General features: G+C 38.3%; 1 protein-coding gene across 7 annotated transcripts in view; it reads left to right on the forward strand.

The window, feature by feature from the left end:
* Positions 1 to 23388, forward strand: part of CDADC1 (cytidine and dCMP deaminase domain containing 1) — an 80963-nt gene that overhangs the window by 26432 nt on the left and 31143 nt on the right. For all 7 annotated transcript variants that reach the window (XM_087814341.1, XM_087814340.1, XM_016205448.2 and 4 more), the window contains exons 5-7: positions 4455 to 5024; positions 13424 to 13473; positions 21537 to 21706. In XM_087814341.1, coding sequence (XP_087670467.1) covers positions 4455 to 5024; positions 13424 to 13473; positions 21537 to 21706 — 790 coding nt within the window. The remainder of the gene's footprint in view (positions 1 to 4454; positions 5025 to 13423; positions 13474 to 21536; positions 21707 to 23388) is intronic.

Here is a 23388-nt window from a genome sequence, read left to right on the forward strand (position 1 = left end):
AAAAGGCTGGTATAGTCCCAAATCTTTGTCCTCAATGCAGCATCTAGTACCAAATGAATGATACCTGCTGAAGTGGTAAGAGAAGAAATAGTGACCCCTGCAGGTTGTCATGTGATGAAAGGCTTGGTGGGTAGATACAGAGGTAGAGGAGGGGAAACACATCCCTGGCCAGGGACACAGCCTTTGTGGGGTCATTAAGTTGTGAGATGCAAGGTTCTGGGGGGTCAGTATTTCAAATGAAGAATTTTTCTTGGAAAGAATGTGGCAGATGGATTATAATAATAGGCTGGGGGTTAGTGGTGAACTTTGGAAAGCTGTATGGCCCTTGGGCTTTATCTTACAGGACAGAGTTCCTAAACTTGCTTTGAGAAAACTTTTTATTTACATCAAAGTCTTAAGAGTAAAGGTCTGTGGTGAAGGCAGTGCCCTTGAGCTACAAGTGGCTAAAGTTTCCTGACCTGCGACAAGTATTTCAAGCAGATAGGGTATCTATGATAGCTGTCAGATTCTGTAGTCTTTCCCCTGCAGCTGTGAGTACAGGAGATAGGTAAGATGGTGGTAGCATGTTTTCTTTTCCCAATTAACTGGGCAGGTTGGATATTTTCTTTATCACTTGTGTTAACTGACTTATAAATCCTATTATAGATAATGTTGAGCCAGCCACTGAAGGTTTTTGAGCAGGAGTAACATGATTAAAATTATTATTTTTATTTTTTGTTATTGAATTGGAACATGAAAAGATAAGAGATTAAGAGCATGATTAATAGACTATTGCATTAGGCAGGGTATAAAATAGGATTCAGAGTATTACATTGATATTGAAAGGAAGACTGTGAAAGAACCAAAACATTTTTTGACTGATTTCTTCTAGAGTCAGGAGAGAAGAATGAATGAAAGACTGTTGTGTTTTGTGCTGAGTTGACTATGCTGCAAGCACTCTTAATAGCCTCAGAGCCAAAAATTAGAAAAGTTGGGAAGTGCCAGTTACTGCTTGCACTGCTTGATGTCTTTAAGACATTTAAACCTGCCAGGAGAGATAATGAAGTATGGAAAATCAGAAAGAACCTATAATAGAAATGCTTTTATGTTAGTATTAGACTCATATATAAATAAAATTGCTGTATTAGATTAGGTTTATATATTATATCTTGGGAAGTGGCTTCGTTTAACTCCATGCTATTGCCAAATTACTTTAGTTACAATTATTGTTACATCAGCTACATAGCAAACATTTCCAAAGCATAGTGGTTCTCAAAGTGTGGTCTGTGGACTCCTGATGTCCCACAACGTCAAAAACATTTTCATAATACTACTACATTTATACTAATAGTACCAAAACAGTGGTAAGTAAAACTACTGTTGCCTAGTAAGAATCAAGGCAGTAGTAGTATTGTACTCTTCATGGCCACATACTTGGAGTTAAAAAAGGTTTCATGTAAGAAAGTCTTTGATGAAACAGTAAAAATTGCCCATCCAGTGTGGCTCAGTGGTTGAGAGTTGACTATGATCCAGGAGACTGAGGTTTGATTCCTGGTCAGGGCACATGCCTGGCTTGACTTCCAGTGGGGGATGTGCAGGAGGCAGCCAGTGAGTGACTCTCATCATTGATGTTTCTATCTCGCTCTCTGAAATCAATAAAGATATATTTAAAAAAAAAAACAGTAAAAATTAATTTTATTAAATCCCAACCCGTGAATACACATTTTTATAATATTCTATGTGAGAAAATAGGAGGTAGACAATAAAGCACTTTTGCTACAAACCTAAGTATGAAGTTTGCCTTAAGGAAAACCACCTATGCAAATGTTTGAGTTATGAACTAAGTTTCCACTTTTTTCATGGAACACCATGATCTGACAAGCAATAATTATTTACGCTTGGCTACTGGCAGACATTATATCAAAAATGAATTAAGAAAACAACTGACAGTATTTGTTGCCAATGATAAAATTTGAGTCTTCAAGTGAAAATGAAAATTTTGAAAAACTTGACATCATGAACTTACAGCTTACCAGCACTTAAAGACTCTTCTGGATGAGATTGGTGGTGATATTAATGAATAGAATTTTTTTTAAATAATAGAATTTAACATAAGTACAAAAAATTGTTATGATTTTTAAGACACTATCCTTTGTCAAATTTTTATGTAGTGTCAAAGAAGAGCATTGACAACTACTTGAAATAGCTGTTAAAATACTCCTTTTTAACTACATATCTGTGTGAGGCTGGATACTTTTCATATACTTCAATAAAAACAACCTATTGCAGCAGATTGAAAGCACCAACAAATTTGAGAATCCATATGTCTTCTATTAAGACAGATAATAAAGATATTTGTAAAAATTTAAAAAATGTCATCCTCCTCTACTAATTTTTATTGTTGTTTTGGAAAATACACTTCTTTTTCATTGACCTATGCTATTTATATTAATGTATAATGGGTTCTTTATTGTTATTTTTTTAGTGAATTAATATTTTTAAAATGTTATTTTAATTTTCTAATACAGTAAATATTAGTAGATATAATCTACACCTGATTGGGGTCCTCACTAATTTTAAACAGTGTAATGGGGTCGGAGACAACAAAATTGGAAAAGTTCTGCAGTAGCATATGGTGCTGGGACATGAATATTTGTTTGAAGATTGGTCACCCTCTCTTCTTGAATTAGGATTCCTAGAAGCAACCAGCATGTTTAGATGAAAGATTGACCATCTCTGCTGGTTAGGAAATAGATTTTGAGAACTCCAACAGAGGGCAAGTGAAATTCGGCCAGAGGAAACATTCTGATATTAGCTTTGAGGCTTTCAAAATTGCTTTACAGCCCAAGCCACAGTAAGAGTCAGAAGTAGCAGGGAGTAGGTAGGATTGTGTTTGTTCAACTGAGACTGTTTAGTTCATCTGTTACTTTGAATGCACAACACCCTGTGGGCCATTCATCCAGTCACTTCTGCACACTCATAAAAAATGTCTCTCTTAGCCTCAATTACATGAGATACTAGCAAAGGGGTCTCTTGTAAAATACTAATTAATTGATGAACAGTTCAGTGCTTAACTCTGTATAAGACATCCCTCATCGTTCAATCTCAAGTACAAATTAAAATATTTTTTTATATGTTTGTTATCCAGTTTTGTTTTCTCTTTTGTAAATTGTCTGTTCATATCTTTTGGACTCTCTTAAGGCCTCCTTGTTCTTATGAATTTATACCTGTATACGCTCTTAATGTATTAAAATCTCTATATATTAAAGATTACTAACCTTTCCTCTATCACATTGATTGAAAATATTCCATCTTGTTTGTTGTCTGTGATTAATTTTGTGGACTTAAAAAAATGAATATTGCTGTTCCCCCCACTGCTGCCTTCAAATTATAAGTTTTTTGTGGAAATTTTGGATAACTGTATAATATTTTGTTATGAGAAGGATCCTAATTTGTTTAACCATTCCCCTATTTTGTCCATTTAGTTTTTTTCTATATTTTTACTGTTTTAAACAATGCTGCACTAAATATATCCATGCATTTTTTTGGTCTCTATTTAGAATATTTTCACAGATTAGCTTCTCAGAAGAAGAATTCAGAGTACAGGTACATTATTAATGCATGGTTGAATAGTTTATTTCAGACACAAAACTCTAGACACAGTTGTCAGCTATGTTCTTTTTTTTTTTTTTAACATATCTTTATTGATTTTAGAGAGAGGAAAGGAGGGGGGGGAGAGAGAGAAACATCAATGATTGGGCAGTCATTGATTGGCTGCCTAGCCGGCAACCCAGGCATGTGCCCTGACCGGGACTCAAACCCTGATCTCCTGGATCCTAGGTTGATGCTCAACCTCTGAGCCATGCCCGGCCAGGCATCAGCTATGTTATTTCTAAAAACAACCATCTGATTACTTGTAGGACTCTGGTATATAGTCCCAGTACTAGGCTTTGGGACCAAACTTGGCAAGGCCAATGATTCCACAAATACCTCCCATGGGCTTTGTTAGGGGTTGGCCAACTTTTCCTATAAAGGGTCAGATAATAAATATTTTAGGCTTTGCATGCCACATGATGTCTATATAGCTGCTCAGCTCTCAACTGAGCTACTCCATTGTAGTGCAAAAGCAGCCAGAGACTGTGTCAATGAATGGTGCATTCCAATAAGTTTATTTATGGAAAATAAAATTTTAATTTCAGGTAATTTTTATATGTCACAAAATATTCTTATTTTTTATTTTTCCAACTATTTAAAACTATAAAATTTGTTCTCAACCTGCAAGCCATACAAAAATAGGCAACAGGTTTGATATGGCCTGTGGGCCATGGTTTACCAATAGGCTATATTATTGGTGACTTGGTAATAGACATTTAGTATATTGGGACCTCTGGATTTACTGCAGTGATATGGTGAATTTATCAAGAAAGTCCTTAATATCAGTATGTATCTGATAACTTTCATATTTTGTATTTCAGCTGGAGTTAACCGAATTTCATATTGGCCTGCTGATCCAGAAATAAGTTTGCTTTCTGAGGCTTCTAGTACTGAAGATGCGAAGTTAGATGCCAAAGCAGTGGAAAGATTGAAATCAAACAGTAGGGCCCATGTGTGTGTCTTGCTTCAGCCTTTGTTGTGTTATATGATGCAGTTTGTAGAGGAAACCTCTTACAAATGTGACTTTATTCAAAAAATTGCCAAAACATTTCCAGATGCTAACATTGACTTTTATTCCAAATGTAGACAAGAAAGAATAAAAGAATATGAAATGTTATTTTTGGTTTCAAATGAAGAACTACATAAGCAGATACTTATGACTATAGGTTTGGAGAACCTATGTGAAAATCCATATTTTAGCAATCTAAGGCAAAACATGAAAGACCTTATCCTACTTTTGGCCACAGTAGCTTCCAGTGTGCCCAACTGTAAACACTACGGATTTTATTGTGACAATACTGAAAAGAGTAATGAAATTCACAATCAAAGTTTGCCACAAGAAATTGCAAGGCACTGCATGGTTCAAGCCAGGTTATTGGCATATCGAACTGGTAAGTCATATGATTAGTTCATGAACTAGTGATTATCAGTTGGGTTGTATTTATCTCAGAAGTAAAGTGGGGTTCATCTCATCTATGGTAGAGTTCATTTACTCTCAGATACTAAAGTTTTGCTGTTCGTACAATATAGAGAAGTTAGTGAGACCCTGAGTAGACAGCTCTTCTTTAGAGCAGTTTTAATATTCCTTGTGGCCTTGTAATTTGGTGCTGCCTGCTGTGATTATCTAGGCTTCTTTCTGCTGCTTGTTTTTATCATTTCACTATTTATTGATCCATGCACTAGAGATGGGACAAAAAGGAAGGGAGGGAACCAAATCATTCATTTTTGTTAATTCTTCAATATTTTATAGGTATTCAATATTAGTAAAAACTTTGAAAATCTTTACAATATATGAATTCAAAATAACTAACAATCAAAGTAAAGGAATAATGGCACACTTTTTCCAACTGCTAGTATGTCTCCAATTGGCAAGTAGAAAAATCAAACATTTTTACATTATGATATTAGGTTATGCATGGGTACATATGTGAAAAGGTAAAATATTTATTGAGAATTTTCTTTATTGTGATAAAAGGTGCCATCTCTATTTCCAGTTAGAGAACACTGTTTTCACATCTTACCAGATGTAAAATTGTCAAAGTAGAAGGATCAACACTTTTTTTGCTTTCTCCTATGCTTAAACTTTTTTTTTTAGTATATCTTTATTGTTGAAAGTATTACAGGCATCCCATTTTTCCCCCTAATTGACCCCCTCCATCTCGCTCCCACCCCCTCCCCAGACCTTCACCCTATTATTGACTGTGTCCATGGGTTATGCATATATGCATATAACTTCTTTGATTAATCTCTTCCCATCCTCCATCACCCACCCCACTCCCTCTGAAATATGACCATCTGTTGCATGCATCAATGTCTCTGCATCTATTCAGTTTGTCAGATTCTTTTGTTCATTAGCTTCTTCTTTAAAAAGACCCTTCAACATTTCATGTAGTGCTGGTCTGGTGGTGGTGAACTCCTTTAGCTTTTTCTTATCTGTGAAGCTCTTTATCTGACCTTCAGTTTCAAATTATAGCTTTGCTGGGTAGAGGAATCTTGGTTGTAGGTCCTTGTTTTTCATCACTTTGAATATTTCTTGGCACTCCCTTCTGGACTGCAAAGTTTCTGTTGAGAAATCATCTGACAGTAGTATGGGTGCTCCATTGTAGGTAACTAACTGCCTTTCTCTTGCTGCTTTTAAGATTCTCTCTTTGTCTTTAGCCTTTGGCATTTTAATTATGATGTATCTTGCTGTGGGCCTCTTTGCGTTCCTCTTGTTTGGGACTCTCTGTGCTTCCTGGACTTGTAAGTCCCCAGGTGTGTGGGGGGGTGGTTCTGTAATTATTTTTTCAATTGTTTTTCAATTTCTTGCTCTCTTTCTTCTCCTTCTGGCACCTCAGTAATACGAATGTAGGACCGCTTGAAGCTGTTCCAGAGGCTCCTATACAATCTTCATATTTCTGGATTCTTTTTTCTTTTTGCTCTTCTGGTTGGATGTTTTTTGTTTCCTCATGTTCCAGATTGCTGATTTGATTCTCAGTGTCCTCTACGCTACTGCTGATTCCCTGTAAATTATTCTTCATTTCAGTTCGTGTAGCCTTCATTTCAAATTGGTACTTTATTATATCATCTGTGGTCTCACTTGTTTTCATAATACTCTTACTAATATGTTTGAGCATCCTTATGTCCATAATTCTGAACTCTGTATCTAGTAGCTTGCTTAGTTCTATTTCATTTAATTCCTTTTCTGGAGATTTCTTCTGTTCTTTCCTTTGTGACATGTTTCTTTGCCTCCACATTTTGGCTGCTTCCAGGTGTTTGTTTCTGTGTATTAGGTAGAGCTGCTATGTCTCCTGGAATTTGTAGAGTGGCTTTGTGTAGTAGGTGTCCTGTAGGGTCCAGTGGCTTAGCCTCCCCAGTCATCTGAGCTGAGCCTTCTAGGTGCTCCCCTGTGTGGGCTGTGTGCTCTCACCTGTTGTAGTTGAGCCTTGGTGTTGTTGGCATCACTGGGAGGAATTGACCCCCAGGCCAATCGGCTGTGAGGACCAGCTGCAACTACAGCCAAAGAACTGGTGTGCTGGAGACACCCCTGTGGAGCAAGATTTACTTTAGTGGACCTTTGGTGTTCACCAAGTGCACCCCTTGAGTGTGTCACTTGTGGATGTGGTAGGGTTGTAATCCAGCGTGGTCGAGTCTGACCACCAGGTGCGCTGTCTCTGGGGCCTCTTGGGAGGTGCAAAGTCAGCCTGTGCCAGTGCCTTGCCCAGCGCCACCCAGCATGAGCTACACAGCAAAGCATAGTTGGCTGCTACTTGTGCTGGGCTTGGAGGTGTCCAGGACAGGCCAAGCTATGAACCAACGCAGGCTGCCGCTAGTGCCAGGCCTGGGGCCACTTATCAAGCCGTATGGGGCATGATGCTGCTTGTTTGAGAGATTTTAGGAAAGTCCTAAGCATAAGGCTTGGGAGGCCACTTGCACAGAAAAGCCACTGGAAATGGCCTGGAAGAGCCTGCAGGTGGGGAGGGGCCAAAGGTGTGAGTCAGGTGCTGGCGATTCAAATATGGCGCCTGCCTGCCGGCTGTGTGCGGGGAGAACTCGCCAAAGGAGCAATGGCCTTTGCCAGCTCCTCTGCCTGGGAGAAAGCTGCCCCTCCACCTCTCGCCCTGATTTCAGGGAGGTTAGTTCCTCCCCAAGTGCCCTAGGTTCCTTTCAGGCTGCTGTTGGGCCCTGGGGCTCAGAGGGAGCGCGCCTGAGTGAGTCCGTGCGCAGGCCCTTTTGGAGGAGCTGCCTGGGACTCCTGCCACCTCTGCGTCCTTCAGCCACAGTCCCCACTGGTTTTCATAGCCTGAAGTTGTGGGGACTTCTCTTCCCAGCCCTGGAGCCCTGGGCTGGGGGCCCTGATGTGGGGCTGAGACCCCTCGCTCCTCCAGGAAACCTCCACTGCCGAGATTCCCTCCCGGGTTTAAACCGCAGCACTGGGTGTGGGCCCATGGCCGTGTCTCCATGATTCAGCCCCGATCTACCTGCGTCTCCGCTCCTACTGGTCTCATTGCTCCTTCAGTTCTCTGGTTGTAGGGTTTCTGTTCAGCCAGATTTCAGGAGGTTCTGAGTGATGGTGGTTCTGTAGTTTAGTTGTAATTTTGATGTGGTTGTGGGAGGCAGCAGGTACAGCTGTTACCTACGCTGCCATCTTGTTTCCTCCCCCAGAATCATCACTTTTTAAAATGCAACCTTGAAATAAGGAAAAAATGCAGGCAGGAGGAATAGTAGAGTAAGATTTGATGAGTGGAGCATAGTAGGATATTTAAAAATTTATCCCAAGAAAGAAGGAAAAGAGAAAATCTTCAGAAAAGGTTCATATAAATGCCATTGGCCTGCAGTGTATTCTAAACAAAGACCATGGGTCCAAGTAATTTCAGTAGAATGAAGGTTCTCACCTGGCAGCATATCAGAATCACTGAAATTTTATTAAAAGACATGCTCAAATTCCAACCCAGACTAAACGAAGTCCCTAACGGTGTGGCTTAGGCTTATAAATTTTTAAATTTCTGCAGGGAACTCTGACATTCAGCAGGGCTAATAATCACTCAGTTCTTATCAACTCAAAAATTTGGTTCTAGCCCAGCCAGAGTGGCTCAGTTAGTTGGAGCATCGTCTTGTGCACCAAAAGATTGCCAGTTCGATTACCTATCACGGCACATACCTGGCTTGAGGGTTTGATCCCTGGTCCGGGCACATATGGAGGCAACTAATTGATGTTTCTCTGTCACGTTGATGTTTCCCTCTCTCTCTCCCTCCCTTCATCTCTTTAAGCATATCCTCAGGTGAGGATTTAAAAAAAAAAAAGAGCCCTGGCCAATGTTGCGCAGTGGTTAGAGTGAGGGTCTCACACATGGAAGGGTTGAGGGTTTGATTCCCTGTCAAGGGCGTGTAACTGGGCTGCAGGTTTGATCCCTGGCCCCAGTTGGGGCGAGTGTGGGAGGCAACCAATTGATGTCTCTCACATTGATGTTTCTTTTTCCCCTTCCCTCTCTCCCTCCCACTGTCTAAAAATCAATGGAAAAAATGTCCTTGAGTTAGGATTAACAAACAAAAAGAATTTGATTCTACTACAGGCATAAGCTGTATGATGCCAAACAACTATCGAGTAAAAGTCTAATTTAATGTAATTATCTTATATGTGGGCTATACATTAGTCTGTTTGCCAAAATCATCTTTATTCTTATTATTATTATTACTTATTAAGTAATTCTTATTATTAAGTCATTATTACTTATTAAGTAATTCTTTTCTAAACCATTCTTGGAAGACAGAAACATAAATGGGAACAGCTGTTACAGCTATAATTCATTAATTTTTCTTTGCTACTGAGATTCAGAAGATTCCAGAGTGAGGGTAAGCTGGGGAATGTGAATATGCCTTTCTTTCACTCAATCTCAGTACTTCTTGCTTCTCATAGAACTGTATGATTAGTTCAGAGACGATGTATGATTCCAGTGTTTAAAATGTTTACATATAAATTTGTATATATGTTTTTTATTGGCTATTCGAATTATAAATCTATCCACTATTTCTGTGCAGATTTTTTTACATAAAGCCATGCTTCTGCACTTGGTGGGCAATTTAAAAGATTTTTCAAGGTTAATTTTTTTTGACCATGTATGACTTATTTGCCTGGAATCCAAGTCCTAAATAGGATGCAACTCCCTGTCCTGCGCTGCACTCCATTGTGGGCTCTTCTGGGGAAGAGACCATGCCTTCATCATCATTTTTTCCTTAGCACTAAGTACAGTGTGTTGAATGGATAAAGGAAATCTTTTTATATCCAAAGATAAATTGTCCATAATCCCTTATCCTAAACCCTTAGAGCCAAATGAAAAAGAATTCAGAATGTAGATTTTAGAAAGGTAATATGGTGCATATACTGTATATTACACAGCACTCCTGGGGAGGTCTTGGGGCAGTAACTTGTAATCAAACACATTTACTCAAATGGAGTAAAATGTATGAATATTTGCATGAAATATTTGGTTAGGTGTAGCCACAAAATAATTGCATCGAGCTTTCAAAAAAAAAAAAACACACCCAGAACTTGATATAGCGGATTTCAGATAAGGAATTCTGGACCTGTACTCTTCATTGATGATAAATAGTAACAATAACAGTTTATCAATCACCTATGATATGCTCAGCACAGAGCCAGGCTATTTATGTACAGATCTCATTTAACATAGAGGACAGTCCAGCAAGATAGATATCCCCATGAGAGGGTGTTCTTCTAATAACTTAGACTTTTAATTTCACACTGTTTAGTTTACTTTGATGACTTTATTTTATTCTAATTAATAGGTGAAGAAACCGTTCTATTAAACCATTTCATTAAAAAAATATACATAATGCCCAACAGGAGTGGCAGAGCAGTTGAGAATCAACCTATGATCCAGGAGATCATGGTTTGATTCCGAGTCAGGACCATGCCCAGGTTTCAGGCTTAATTCCCAGTGGGGGGCATGCAGGAGGCAGCCAATCAATGACTCTCTCATCATTGATGTTTCTGTCTCTCTCTCTCCTCCTCCCTTCTTCTCTCTCTAAAAATCAATTAAAAATCTTAAAAAAAATAAAATTTGTTTAGGCTCTAGGAGAGAAAAAGAGTTAGGAAGCCATTACATCTTACCTACCTGGTTTAAGTGTGATTTTGTAATCTCTTTTTTGGGGTCCTGTTTTCCCATTAGACTAGGCATTTTCCAAAGCTGAGGATTATACCTGCCTCCTAAACCACAATGTTAATGACAAAAGTAGGTTGGAGTAGCCAAGAAGTTTAATGTTTCAAATTATAACTCGGTGGTTCTCAGCTTTTAACAGAGGGAATGATCTTGAGAAATGCAGATTCCTGTGTCTCCCCACCTTCCTTGGAGAGGTTGATTTAGGGCATTTCCATGGGAGACAGGAGTCTGCCATTTTAACAAGCTGCCAGTGAGTGATTCTGATACAAGTGGCCTGTGGACCACATGGATAAACCCTGCCATGACCACAGAATTGGGAGCTAAAATTACCATGTCTGTGTTCTAGAACCATAGTTATCTGACTTTTAGTGATCAGAGAGTCTCAGGAGTTTGGCTCAATGATTATAAGTTGACTTTTCCTTCAAAGGTATACAGAAAAGACACTGTGAATGACCAGAGCAATTTCTGTAAAAACAGACATGAAAAGCTTTTTGAGAATCTACCTAATCTGTCAGCTAACCTTGGTACTGGGTGAAATCTACTCCATCTAACATGAATGAAATTTCATTTTTATTTTAAAATATACATGGTAAAGAATATTCTCATGGTGTGATTAACCTTAGATAGGCAGTAGAGTTTCATGCTGGGAAAATCACATTTCCCCCCCCCCCCTCTTGACAAGGTTTAGTCTGTCCCCAGACTGAAACAAAAAGTGGCTCGTGAGGTTAAAAAAACACAACATGAAAAATACTCAGTGTACATAGTAGGAAAAGTAGGCTCTTAATATGAAGAATTTGTATTTCAGTTTTATATTCTGTTTCAGATTTATGCATGTATTAAGTACAACTTTACTTCCTATAAAGGTTTTGGTTTTGCAGACAAATATACTCTTATGTTTATAACTTCTGCCACTTTCCTTAGAAGTGATCATAAAAGCCATAATTCTTTTCCCCACATGTCTTATTCTGTAGGTCTTAGAAGGAACAATATTTTGGTTACACCAAAATCCCTTTTATGACAGTATCCACTCTATAGAGTAAGCCCTCCTCCCATATACTCTATTCATCACCAGTGTATTAATTTCCTGCACAGCACAGCACAGCACATAGTGTTTCCTTGTTCCTGTCTTCCTTCCTCATCAGACAGACTGTAAGTTTCATAATATAGGGACTTCTGTTTCCCTCACCCTGTATACTCGGGCATTCAGTAAAGGGAAATGTTTGCTATGAAATTCTTAATGTCAAAGGGAGGAGTAGAGGAAAGGCAGGTTGGGTCTGGAGGGCTAAATTTTTTGTCACTTAATTTCTTGCCTGTTTTCTCATCTAGAAAAGGAAATTTCATCTGCTTTACCTTTAGGGTAAAAATGAGATAATAAGTAAAAAGTGCTTAAAATAAATTATACAAATGCTTTGTAATTAATTTTTAAACCCTAGCTTGCTTGAACTTAAGTTGAGGAATTTTCTTACAGTATTGTAACTTATGAAAATTAACTTATTTGTGAGGCATCCTAATTTTTAGTACATAGGTGGAATAAAGTTTCTTTGTATGTTTACTAGAAAAATAAATATTTAAATATGTTATCATTGGAAGGGTTAATAGTAAGGAATTTGTAGGGGGAAGCCACAGTTTCATTTAGTCTTCACCAGTATGAAAATGTTCTAGCATAAGTTCACAGGTGATTATTATTTTCTCTGTAAATGTACCTACTTCACTGCATTAGTCCCTTATTAAGAGCTTGATAAATACTATGGTTTTCATAACTAAGGTATAATTGTCTTAGAAATTTGTAACTCACCCATGTATTAGTAGGAGGACAAAGTCAATGCTTTATATGTAGAACTTCTCTTTTGGTTTTCAGATTTTCTGTTCAGTATTAATGGTTTTCAGAAGTACAGCTTTACTTCTTGCAGAGATTTTGGTTCTGCAGGAAAATTATAATCTTACTGTTGATTTAGAAATGAGCGTGATGTCACTAACTTGGCTTTTTTTACTCCCTAAAGACAAATTATAAAGGTGAGGGAGAGGACAACATAGTATTTAAATCAAAATCCCCTTCATGGACTTTCCAGCAATATAAATATATGAAAGCCCATAAATATTTGTTTGTGTTTGTATTATACATCTGAACATTTTTCTTAGCAAGAACTTTATATGAAATGTATTATTCATGATTAGAGTACAAAAAATTCTAAAAGACAGACTTGATTGTTGTGTGAATGGTTATTACATTAAATCCATTAGTTCAGAAACTTGTTTTTTAATCAATTTTATCATTTGTTAGAAATAATCATTTAGAAACTGACTTGTTGGTGGAGAATCAATAGTTACACTCAATTCTGGTTACAGCTCTGAAGTCACCTGACCATGGATACTGCCATTTTAATGATCTCCCCATATAAATCACATGTGACTGAGTTGGTAGTGACAATGTCTAGTTATTTAGTATCTATTTCCCATAATCCAGACTTAAAAGTATTTATTTTAGGGTTTTCTATAATTTGTGAAATGTCAAGAATTACTGCTACATTTAGAAAGTATGTTTCAATAAATATGTTTTTATTTTTGGAAAAATGTATTTCTGAAACTAAGAAATTGACTTTTTACTGAGTTAAATGCCATTTATCTTTCAGAGGATCATAAAATAGGAGTTGGAGCAGTCATTTGGGGAGAAACAAAATCTGTAAGTATTAAAATAATTCTTTAAATATTTAACCTTGATTTTCTTTAAATATGGTTCAGCCTTAAACACATTACATTTTATTGACCCATAGTCATAAATATTTTATATTGGTGATTTTATGTTCTATAAGTATTTCTTTATTCCCTCAACAGTTTTCTGGATAGATTCATTCCTTTAGCAAACATTTATTAAACACCTTCTACAGGGCAGGCATTATGCCACAGTTTACAGTGGGGAGTTAAAGACCACATTTTATGCCCTTCATGGCCTTCTTTAGTCTAGTATACAGACAGAGAAGTGAAAAAGAGACTGGTATGTAAGTATGATTATAACGTGATACCATGAAAGCACAGGGGGGAAACCTTAACTCTGCTTGGAGAAATGAGTAAAATATTCTTGGAGGAGCTAAGATGCTATTTGTCTTGAAGAATGAATAGGGATTTACCAGGCAGAGCAAGTTTGTGGGACTGGAAGGATAACATGCAGAGGCAGGGTGTGTGAGAGAGAATGGGAAAATGCAAGTGATTTGGCATGTTGAAGCCCAGTCTTATGTTTAATACTGTAGCAGAAAATATTGCTTTGGACCCTGAAGAATTTTTTATTTAGTGTAAAGAGTTTGGGCTTTATCCTTTAGATAGTGGAATAGACTAGCACAGTGCTAACCAACAGAAATAAAAGGCAAGCCACATATTTAATTTAAAATTTTATAGGACCCGTATTTAGAAAAATTGATTTATTTTAAGAATATAATCTGATATGTCCAGAAATATCATTTCAACATGTAATCCATATAAAAGATTATTAATAAGACTTACACAGAAGGCCAAGAGGATGCCACAGTGGCTTCAAGAGGGAGAGTCATGTGAATACACAGGGAGAAGACATCTCTCTACAAACCAAGGAGAGAGCTCTTACAGGAAACCAACCCTGCCAACACATTGATCTTAGATTACAGAACTTTGGGTGGATCCATGATGGTGGTGGAGTAGGTGGAAGCTACAGTCACCTCTTCTCAGGACCTAACTAGAATTAGAACTAAACTGTAGAAGAATCATCCTGAATAACAACTAAAGACAAGCTGAAGAGAAGCCTTATAACCAAGGACTTACAGAAGAAGCCACATTGAGACTGGTGGGAAGGGCGAAGATGCAAAAAGGGTTGGCCTGCTCCTATGGGCAGCAGCTGAGATTCTGAAGGGATATCTCAGCTTTGGAAGGGGGAGTTCCCCTGAGAAGTGTGGGGTCTAAACCCCTAGCTGGGCTCCCCAGCCCAGAGCACCAGTGCCAAGAGCACAGTCTTGGCCTGTGTGGCTCAGTGATTAGAGTGTCAGTCCAAGCACCAAAGGGTTGCAGTTTGGATTCTTGATCAAGGGCACATACCTGAGTTGCAGGTTCGATCTACAGCCCCCATTGGGGCGCATGCAGGAGGCAACCAATCGATGTGTCTCTCTCACATTGATGTTTCTCTCTTCCCCCCTCCCAGCTTCCCTTTCACTCTCTCTAAAAATCAATAGAAAAAAATATCCTCTTGTGAAGATTAACAACAAAAAGAGCCACCCACATAACATCTGGTTGTGAAATGCAGTGGGTTTTCTGTCCACCAGGGAGAGATGGCTAGAGACACAGGCATCCTCTTAAAGGGCCAACACACAAAATTTCATTTACAGTGACTAGAGTCCCGTGAGGAGAGTCTAGGGTTTGTGGCTCTGGGGAAAGGGCTGAAGGGACAGCCTTCAGGATCCCTGTGCTGAGTCATTTGCCCATACCACAGACACTGTCTTTCTTGGGTGGAGCACACCCCTTAGTATGGCATCAGCCTGGGGGAAAGCAATAACCCCGCCCTCTAGACTCCCTCTAGACCCACCCTGAGGAGTACAGCCAGAGGCTCTTTCTGTGTCTAAGCTTATCAGGCAGCCCAGAGGCGGAGGCAGGTGGAGGCAGATCTCAGGGTGCCTTAGGACTATGCTGACCTGTCCCTGGGCCTGGTGCTGGTAAAAACTGGCCTTGGTGTGTAGCTTGGTCCTTCCTGTGAGCACTCAGGCCCAGCATAGGCAGCCACAAACTGTGAATCACTGGTAGCTACAAACAGGTTTCCCAGGCCAATTACAGGCAGTGTCTGACACTGACCTGCACCAGAGTTCATCTCAAGAGGTCCAGAACCACCAGACCCAATGCCCACCTTCAGACAACAAAGAAGGTTCCAATAAGCTTCACAGCAGCATGTCGAAAAGGAGATCTCGGCTGGCACCAAATCCCACTGAGGAAAATTCTGCTTTGCGTGGACAACACCTGCACAGCAACTCACGTGCTGTGCTTGGGATTGAGCCTCACAGTCAGACAGCCTGAGGGTCGATTTCACGTATGAACAGGGCAATAGCAATCAAGACTCAATGACAACATGAGGGCCCATGTAACCTAAACAAGGAACATTCCCAGGGCACCCAGCTCAGGTGACCAAGAAGGCTGCATGACCAAACCCCAAAGGACACCTACTGCATAAGGCCACCCCACACAGACTGGGAGTCAAAGCATATCTACCTAATACATAGAAGCAAACACAAAGAGGCAGCCAAGTGAGGAGTCAAGTAAACATGCCCCAAATGAAAGAACAGTAGAAATATCCAGAAAAAGAGCTAAATGAATTGGAGGCAAGCAATTTATCAGATATAAAATTCAAAGTAATGGTTATAAGGATGCTCAACAGCATGAAAAAGGACATAGAAACCATAAAAAGGACCAGTCAGAAATGAAGATACAATATCTGAAATGAAGAACACACTGGGAGGAATAAACAGAAGATTGAATGAAGCAGAGGATTGAATCCAGGATTTTGAAGACAAGGTAGAAAGAAACATCCAATCAGAGCAGCAAAAAGAAAAAAGAATTTAGCCCGGCCAGCGTGGCTCAGCAGTTGAGCATCGACCTATGATCCAGGAGATCATGGTTTGATTCCCAGTCAGAGCACATGCCCAGGTTGCGGGCTGGATCCACAGTCGGAGTGTGCGGGAGGCAGCTATTCAATGACTCTGTCTCATCATTGATGTTTCTATATCTCTCCCTCTCCCTTCCTCTCTCAAACCAATAAAGGTATATTAAGAAAAGAAAGAAAAAAGAATACAAAAAAAAAAAAAAAAGAGGATAGCTTAAGGGATCTTTGGGACAACATGAAGTGTAGCAACATCTGCATCATAGGGGTACCAGAAGGAGAAGGGAGAAAGCAAGGGATCAGTAACCTATCTGAAGAAACAATGACTGAATACTGCCCTAACCTGATGAAGGAAAAGGACACACAAGTCCAGGAAGTTTACAGGGCCCCAAACAAGATGGACCCTAAGAGGCCCACAACAGACACATCATAATTAAAATGGCAAAGATTAAATACAAAATCTTAAAAGCTGCAAGAGAAACAATTAACTACAAGGGAGCTCCCATACAACTATCAGCTGATTTCTTAACAGACACATTTTAGACCCAAAGGAATTGGCATGAAATATTCAAAAGTGAAGTGATGAAAAGAAAGGACCTATATCCAGGACTGCTAGGCCATCATTTATTGATTTTTTAATTTTTTTTTTTGAGTGTAAGACAGGAAGGGAGCGGGAGAGAGAAGCATCAGATGAGAGAGAAACATGATCAGCTGCCTCCAGCAGGCCCCCACATGCCCCCTACTGGGGGTTGAGCCACAACCAGGGCATGTGCCCTGACCTGGAATCAAACTAGCAACCTCTCAGTACATGGAAGGATGCTCAACCAACTGAGCCACACTGGCCAGGGCAAGGCTATCGTTTCAAAATTAAAGGAGAAATAAAGATCTCCCCAAACAACAAAAAGCTAAAGGAGTTTGGTTATCACCAAACCAGCATTATAAGAATTATTAAAGGGTCTGCTTTAAGAAGAAGAAGGAGGAGAAAAAGAAGAAAAACAGAGGAACATAGTTAAAAGAATAAAATGACAATAAGTATGTACCTATCAATGATCACTTTAAATGTAAATAGATTAAATGCTCCAATCAAAAGAAATAGGTAGCTGAATGGGTAAGAAAACCAGACCCATATATATGCTGTTTACAAGAAACCCACCTCAGAACAAAGGATATACACAGACTAAAAGTATAGGGATGAAAAAAGGTATTTCATGCCAATGGAAAGGGGAAGAAAACTTGGGTAGCAATACTTATATCTGACAAACTGTACTTTAAAACAAAGGCTATACTAAGAGACAAAGAAGGATACAACATAATGAAAAAGGGAGGAATCTAACAAGAGGATATAAACCCTGTAAGCATTTATGCAACCAACATAGAAGCACCTAAATGTGCAAATTAAATCTTGATGGATACTAAAGGGACAGATTGACAGTAATACAGTCATACTAGGGGATTTTAACACCCCTTTGATATCAGTGGATAGATCTTCCAGACAGAAAATCAGTGAGTAAATGGCGGCCTTATATGACACACTATAACGGGTGGACTTAATTGATATCTTCACAGCATTTCAACCCAAAGCAGCAGACTATGCCTTCTTTTTAAGTGCATATGAAACATTTTCTAGGATAGACCCCATGTTAGGACACAAAACATGTCTCAATATGTATAAGAAGACTGAAATCATGTCAAGCATCTTCTCTGAGCATAATGGTATGAAATTAGAAATCCATCACAAGAAATAAACTGAAAAACACAAATACATGGAGACTAAGTAACATGTTACTAAACAACGAATGGGTTAACAATGAGAGAAGAAATGAAAACATACTTTGCAAAAAATGAAACTAGAACACAACAACCCAAAATCTATGAGACACAGCAAAAGCAGTCCTGAAAGGAAAATTCATACCATTACAAGGCTTACCCCAAGAAACAAGAAAAATCTCAAATAAATAATCAAACTTTATACTTAAAGATACTAGAAAAAGAGCAGCAAACAAGCCCAAAGTGAGTAGAAGGAAATAATAAAGATGAGAGCAGAAATAACCAGAGTCTAAAAAAAACCAAAACAGTCCAAAACATCAATAAAACCAAGAGCTGGTTCTTTAAAAAGGTTAAAAAAAATAGACAAACCTTTAAGCTTCAAGAATAAAAAGAGGACCCAAGTAAATAAACTCAGAAATGAAAGAGGAGAAGTAACAACTGACACCAAAGAAGTACAAAGGATTTTTAAAAAATATGAACAGCTATATGCCAACCAATTGGAAAATCTGGACAAAATGGATAAATTCCTAGAAACATACACTACAGTCTTACAAAAATAAATCAGGAAGAATCAGAATCAGAACACCCAGACTACAACTAGTGAAACTGAAGCAGCAATTTAAAAAAATCAACAAATAAAAGTCCTGGACAGGATGGCTTCACAGGGGATTTTACCAAACATTCAAAGAGCTAATACCTATCCTTCTCAAACTATTCCAAAAAAATTCAAGAGGAGGGAAGACTCCCAAGCTCATTTTACAAGGGTAGCATTACCCTAATTCTAAAACCAGATAAAGACACTGCAAAGAAGGAAAATCATAGCCCAATATCCCAGATGAACATAGATGCTAAAATTCTCAACAAAACATTAGTAAACTGGACCCAAGAATACATTTAAAAGATCATACATCATGATCAAGTGGGGTTTATTCTGGAGATGCAAGGTTCATAAATATTTGCAAATCAATAAATAAAATACACCAGGAAAACAAAATAGAGGCTAAAAAACACATGATCATAACAATAGACACAGAAAAAGCATTTGATAAAATCCAGAACCCATTTATGATAAAAACTCTCAACAAAGTGACCATAGAGGGAACTTACCTTAACCTAATAAAGGCCATATATGACAAACCCACAGCCAACATCATACTCAAAGGGCAAAAACTACAAGTGTTTCCCTTAAGATCGGGAACAAGACAGGGATGTCGGCTTTCACCACTCTTGTTCAACATAGTACTGCAAGTCCTACCCACAGCAGTCAGACAAGAAGAAATAAAAGGCATCCAAATTGGAAACGAGGAAGTAAAACTGTCACTCTTAGTTTCTGTTATTCCTCACCTGAGAATATTTTTTCCATTGAGTTTTAGAGTGAATGGGAGGAAAGGAGAGAGAAAGAGAGAAAGAGAGATTGAGACCGGGAGAGAGAGAGAAACTTCAGTGTGAGAGAGTGACATCCATTAATTGCTTCCCACATTAACCCTGACGGGGAATCAAAGCTGTTACCCTTTGGTGCACAGACCGATGCTCCAACAGAGCACTGAGCACCAGCCAGGGCAATCCAAGAATCTTTTAAGTGGGAAAATGATTGGTTCAGATTTGCATTATAAAAATAATGAGGTGGGGCTAGACAGGAAATAGGGACATTAGTAATAAAGATGATTAGGGCTTAGAGTTATGGGAGATGGCTTAAGATAGCATAGAATAGAGATAGTATGTACTTAGAAACTATGTGTAGGAGCCTAAATTTTGTTTCAGTACACTTTAAAAGTTATTTGACTATTTGCCTGGATGTGTCATAAGTCCTTCAAGTTCACCCTAGCCAATATACCTAGTATTTTCCCTGCTAACCTATTTCTTCTTCAGTGGTCACCATCCCATTCCCTCTTACGCCACACAATCAATCACCAAGTACTGTGGATTCCACCTTCAAAATATCTCTTGACTCTACTCATCTCTACCTCAATTGTTAACATCTACTAGAATAGGTTCCTCTGCCACAAACTCCATAGTTATTCTATACGGCTGGTTTGTAACACTCATCTAAATTAAAACTATGTGTCCAATTATCATTTCTAGATTGTAAGGTTCATGAGGGCAGGGATTCTCAGTTTTGTTTACAACTGTATTCCCAGCACCTAGCATAGTGCTTGGCCTATGGTTGGAACTATTATTTGTGTTTATATGAATGCTCAGCAGCCTTTCGCATAAGATCTGGTGGTTCTCAACTACTTTGTGGAGAATTTAAGTTTCCAGTTAAATTACCTATATTGTACACAGAATGGTAAAGTGCAAAGACATGGGTTTAGTCAAGCAGCCTGGGCTTGAATTTCCTCTGTGTTACATACTAGCTTTATGACCCTTGACAAGTTATTTAACCTCTCTTGGCTTCAGCTTCCTTATCCACAAAACAGGAATAATGATAGTATTGCTCATTGTATAGGTTGTGGAAATTGATTAAATGAAATAATATGAATAAAACCCAGCATGATGTTAGATAGTAAGCGCTCAAGAATAACATTATTAATGAGGTATTTTATTTGTAAGCTTTAGTTGGTTCACTGTAACTGATTTTTATCAAGCTACTACAGTAATGAATCTGTTGATATTTTCACATGACTAATTATAATATATTGAAATTTAGTGAGGTTTATTATAGCATATTTCAAACTACTATAAACATTTTGATTTATAAAATATTTCACTCCAATAATTGACAAAGCATTCATATTAATACCTAATACGCCATTGACCAGGAGAAATAAAAAGGAACCAGTGAAGTAAGAAGTCCTATGATAATATATACACATACAGTAGGGACTCAATAATGATTGAAGATTATGGAAAAGTGAAATTTTTCTTTTCCAGCTATATCACATTAGCACAGTTTTAGGCCAACAACAGAAATTGTTCAAAATATGTTTTAAATTTCTGGCTTGCTAACCAATAGCACAGCACAGAGCATATGAGAAATTAACAATCATTTATTGAGTACCTGGTATGTACAAAACGCTCTAATAGGTGTACTGTAAGGGATACAAAAGAAGAAAGCATAATTTCTGTTCTCCAGCATCTTACAGCCTGTTCTAGGAGAGATGTCTGAATCAAGTGAAACAATTGGTGAATTAGACAAGCTAGTATTTAATTAACTGTTAAAACTAATACTGCCTTAAGTTTATATGTTAGATGATTAGCCTTCTTGAAATTTAGCTTTGACAAGACCATGCTGTAGTTGGAGGACCTAATATTGTATTTTTTTGATGGCTCGGTTTTTCATAGAAAATTGAATTCATAGTACAAAATATGATACTAAGCTGCCTTTTTAGAATGTTGAAAACTAAGCTTTGTTGGTTTGCTCCCTTTCATAGCAAAATTGTGATGGGACAGGCATGATGTACTTCATAGGATGTGGTTATAATGCTTTTCCTGTTGGATCTGAATATGCTGACTTCCCAAACATGGATGACAAACAGAAAGACAGAGAAATAAGGAAATTCAGATACATTGTCCATGCGGAACAGAATGCCTTGACCTTTAGGTATGAAATTTGTTTCCATTTATTTTCACTAAAATGTAGCAAGAGTTAGTTGTAATTAGTTTTTCTTTTTCTTTAAAATCCTTACCCAAGGATATGTTTTATTGATTTTAGAGAGAGAAAGGGAGAGAAAGAGAGAAAAACATCAATCGGTTGCTTCTCTTACATGCCCCAACTGGGGATTGAACCCACAACCTAGGTATGTGACCCGACCAGGAATCGAACTCACAACCTTTTGGTGTATGGGGACAATGCTCCAACCACCTGAGCCACCTGGCCAGGGCTGAAGTTAGTTTTCTTTTAGCTGTAATTTATTCCCTTTTTTTTTTTTTAATTCCAGGAAATACTCTTTAGAAGTACAGCTTTGGTTATACTTGGTCCTTGCTGCCTGAGGCTGTTATCAGAGATCCTGTGGGCCTTCAGATTTATTGAGCAATCTTTTTTCCCCCTTTTTGTTTACCTCTCCAATACAAAATGGGATGAAGTGTGTCCTTAGGGTCTTGTATATTTCTGGAATGTAAGCTCTCCTTTGTTTTCTAAATCTAAAGCACATATTTGTATTTATGAATATATAGATTTTATTATGAACTAAATTGTTTTAACATAGTTTTTGTTGGTAATTATAACTGGCATTACTTCCTCCTCTGATGTTAATTTATATTATTCCCAAACATTTCTTAGCATTAACCATTAAGGGGGTGATCTTAGGGTATTCAAAACTGAGTAAAATGTGGCTCCTGTCCTTAGGAGCTTGTAATACAGTAGGGGATATAACAGTGCATTCACGCTAACATGATTGGTTGCGTAGGAAAGGCCAACCCAAGTGCTGTGGAAATTCAGGGGCTGCTATGGATAGAGGGGGTCAGGGAGGGAAAAGCTTTATGAAGAAACTAGCATTTCAGCTGAGCTTTGAAGGTTTTGTAGAATTGTGGCAATTGGAGATACTTGTGGGGAAGTCATTCCTGCTTCGGGCATAGCAATGGTCTAGAAATAGGAAAAACGCTAGAGTGTGTAGAAACATATATATTCCAGTTAGGCTGGACCATGGAGCACCTGGGACTAGGCTGGGTCTGTGTAGCGAAGCTTGTGAGGTTAGACTTCATTTGGTAGTTAGTGGGGAAATAGAATGGCATTGACAGAGTCACAGTACTGATTGCTTACGTTATGAGTATATTGTTTGAATAGATTAGGTACATAATATTATGTTGCCCTAATGCAGGTGAATGAATGAGAGTCGGAACTAGAGAGATGGGTATGGAAGGCTGGTGGTGGGAGATGGCTGACTCTGAGCAGAGTCAACCACGGAACTAGGAAGTACAACCCCTGTATCCTCAGATGAGAGCATCCCTTAGGCCTAAACTACCCCATCAAACAACTCCTCTCTGTTTTCCTTGTGCTCTTCATTACAGATCCACTTGCTTCATTTTGTATAGACATATGGATCTGTTAAATCCAAATGTTTGTTAAATAAAATTATCCTCTGTTAGGGAGGAAGGGAACTATAACTCAATCCAGAACTTTAATATTACAGTAAAACCTCGAAATAATGGACTAATTCAGGCGAGGGGGTGTCCATTAAAGCCAAAGTCTGTTATATAGTAAAGTAAGTTTTCCAAATGTGTATGTTAAAAAACTGACAAATTAGTTAACCTGTTTTTACTTAATGTAGACACATTTGTGTAATT

The sequence above is a fragment of the Miniopterus natalensis genome, chromosome 2 (assembly GCF_054644295.1).
Source record: "Miniopterus natalensis isolate mMinNat1 chromosome 2, mMinNat1.hap1, whole genome shotgun sequence".
Classification (NCBI taxonomy): domain Eukaryota; kingdom Metazoa; phylum Chordata; class Mammalia; order Chiroptera; family Miniopteridae; genus Miniopterus; species Miniopterus natalensis.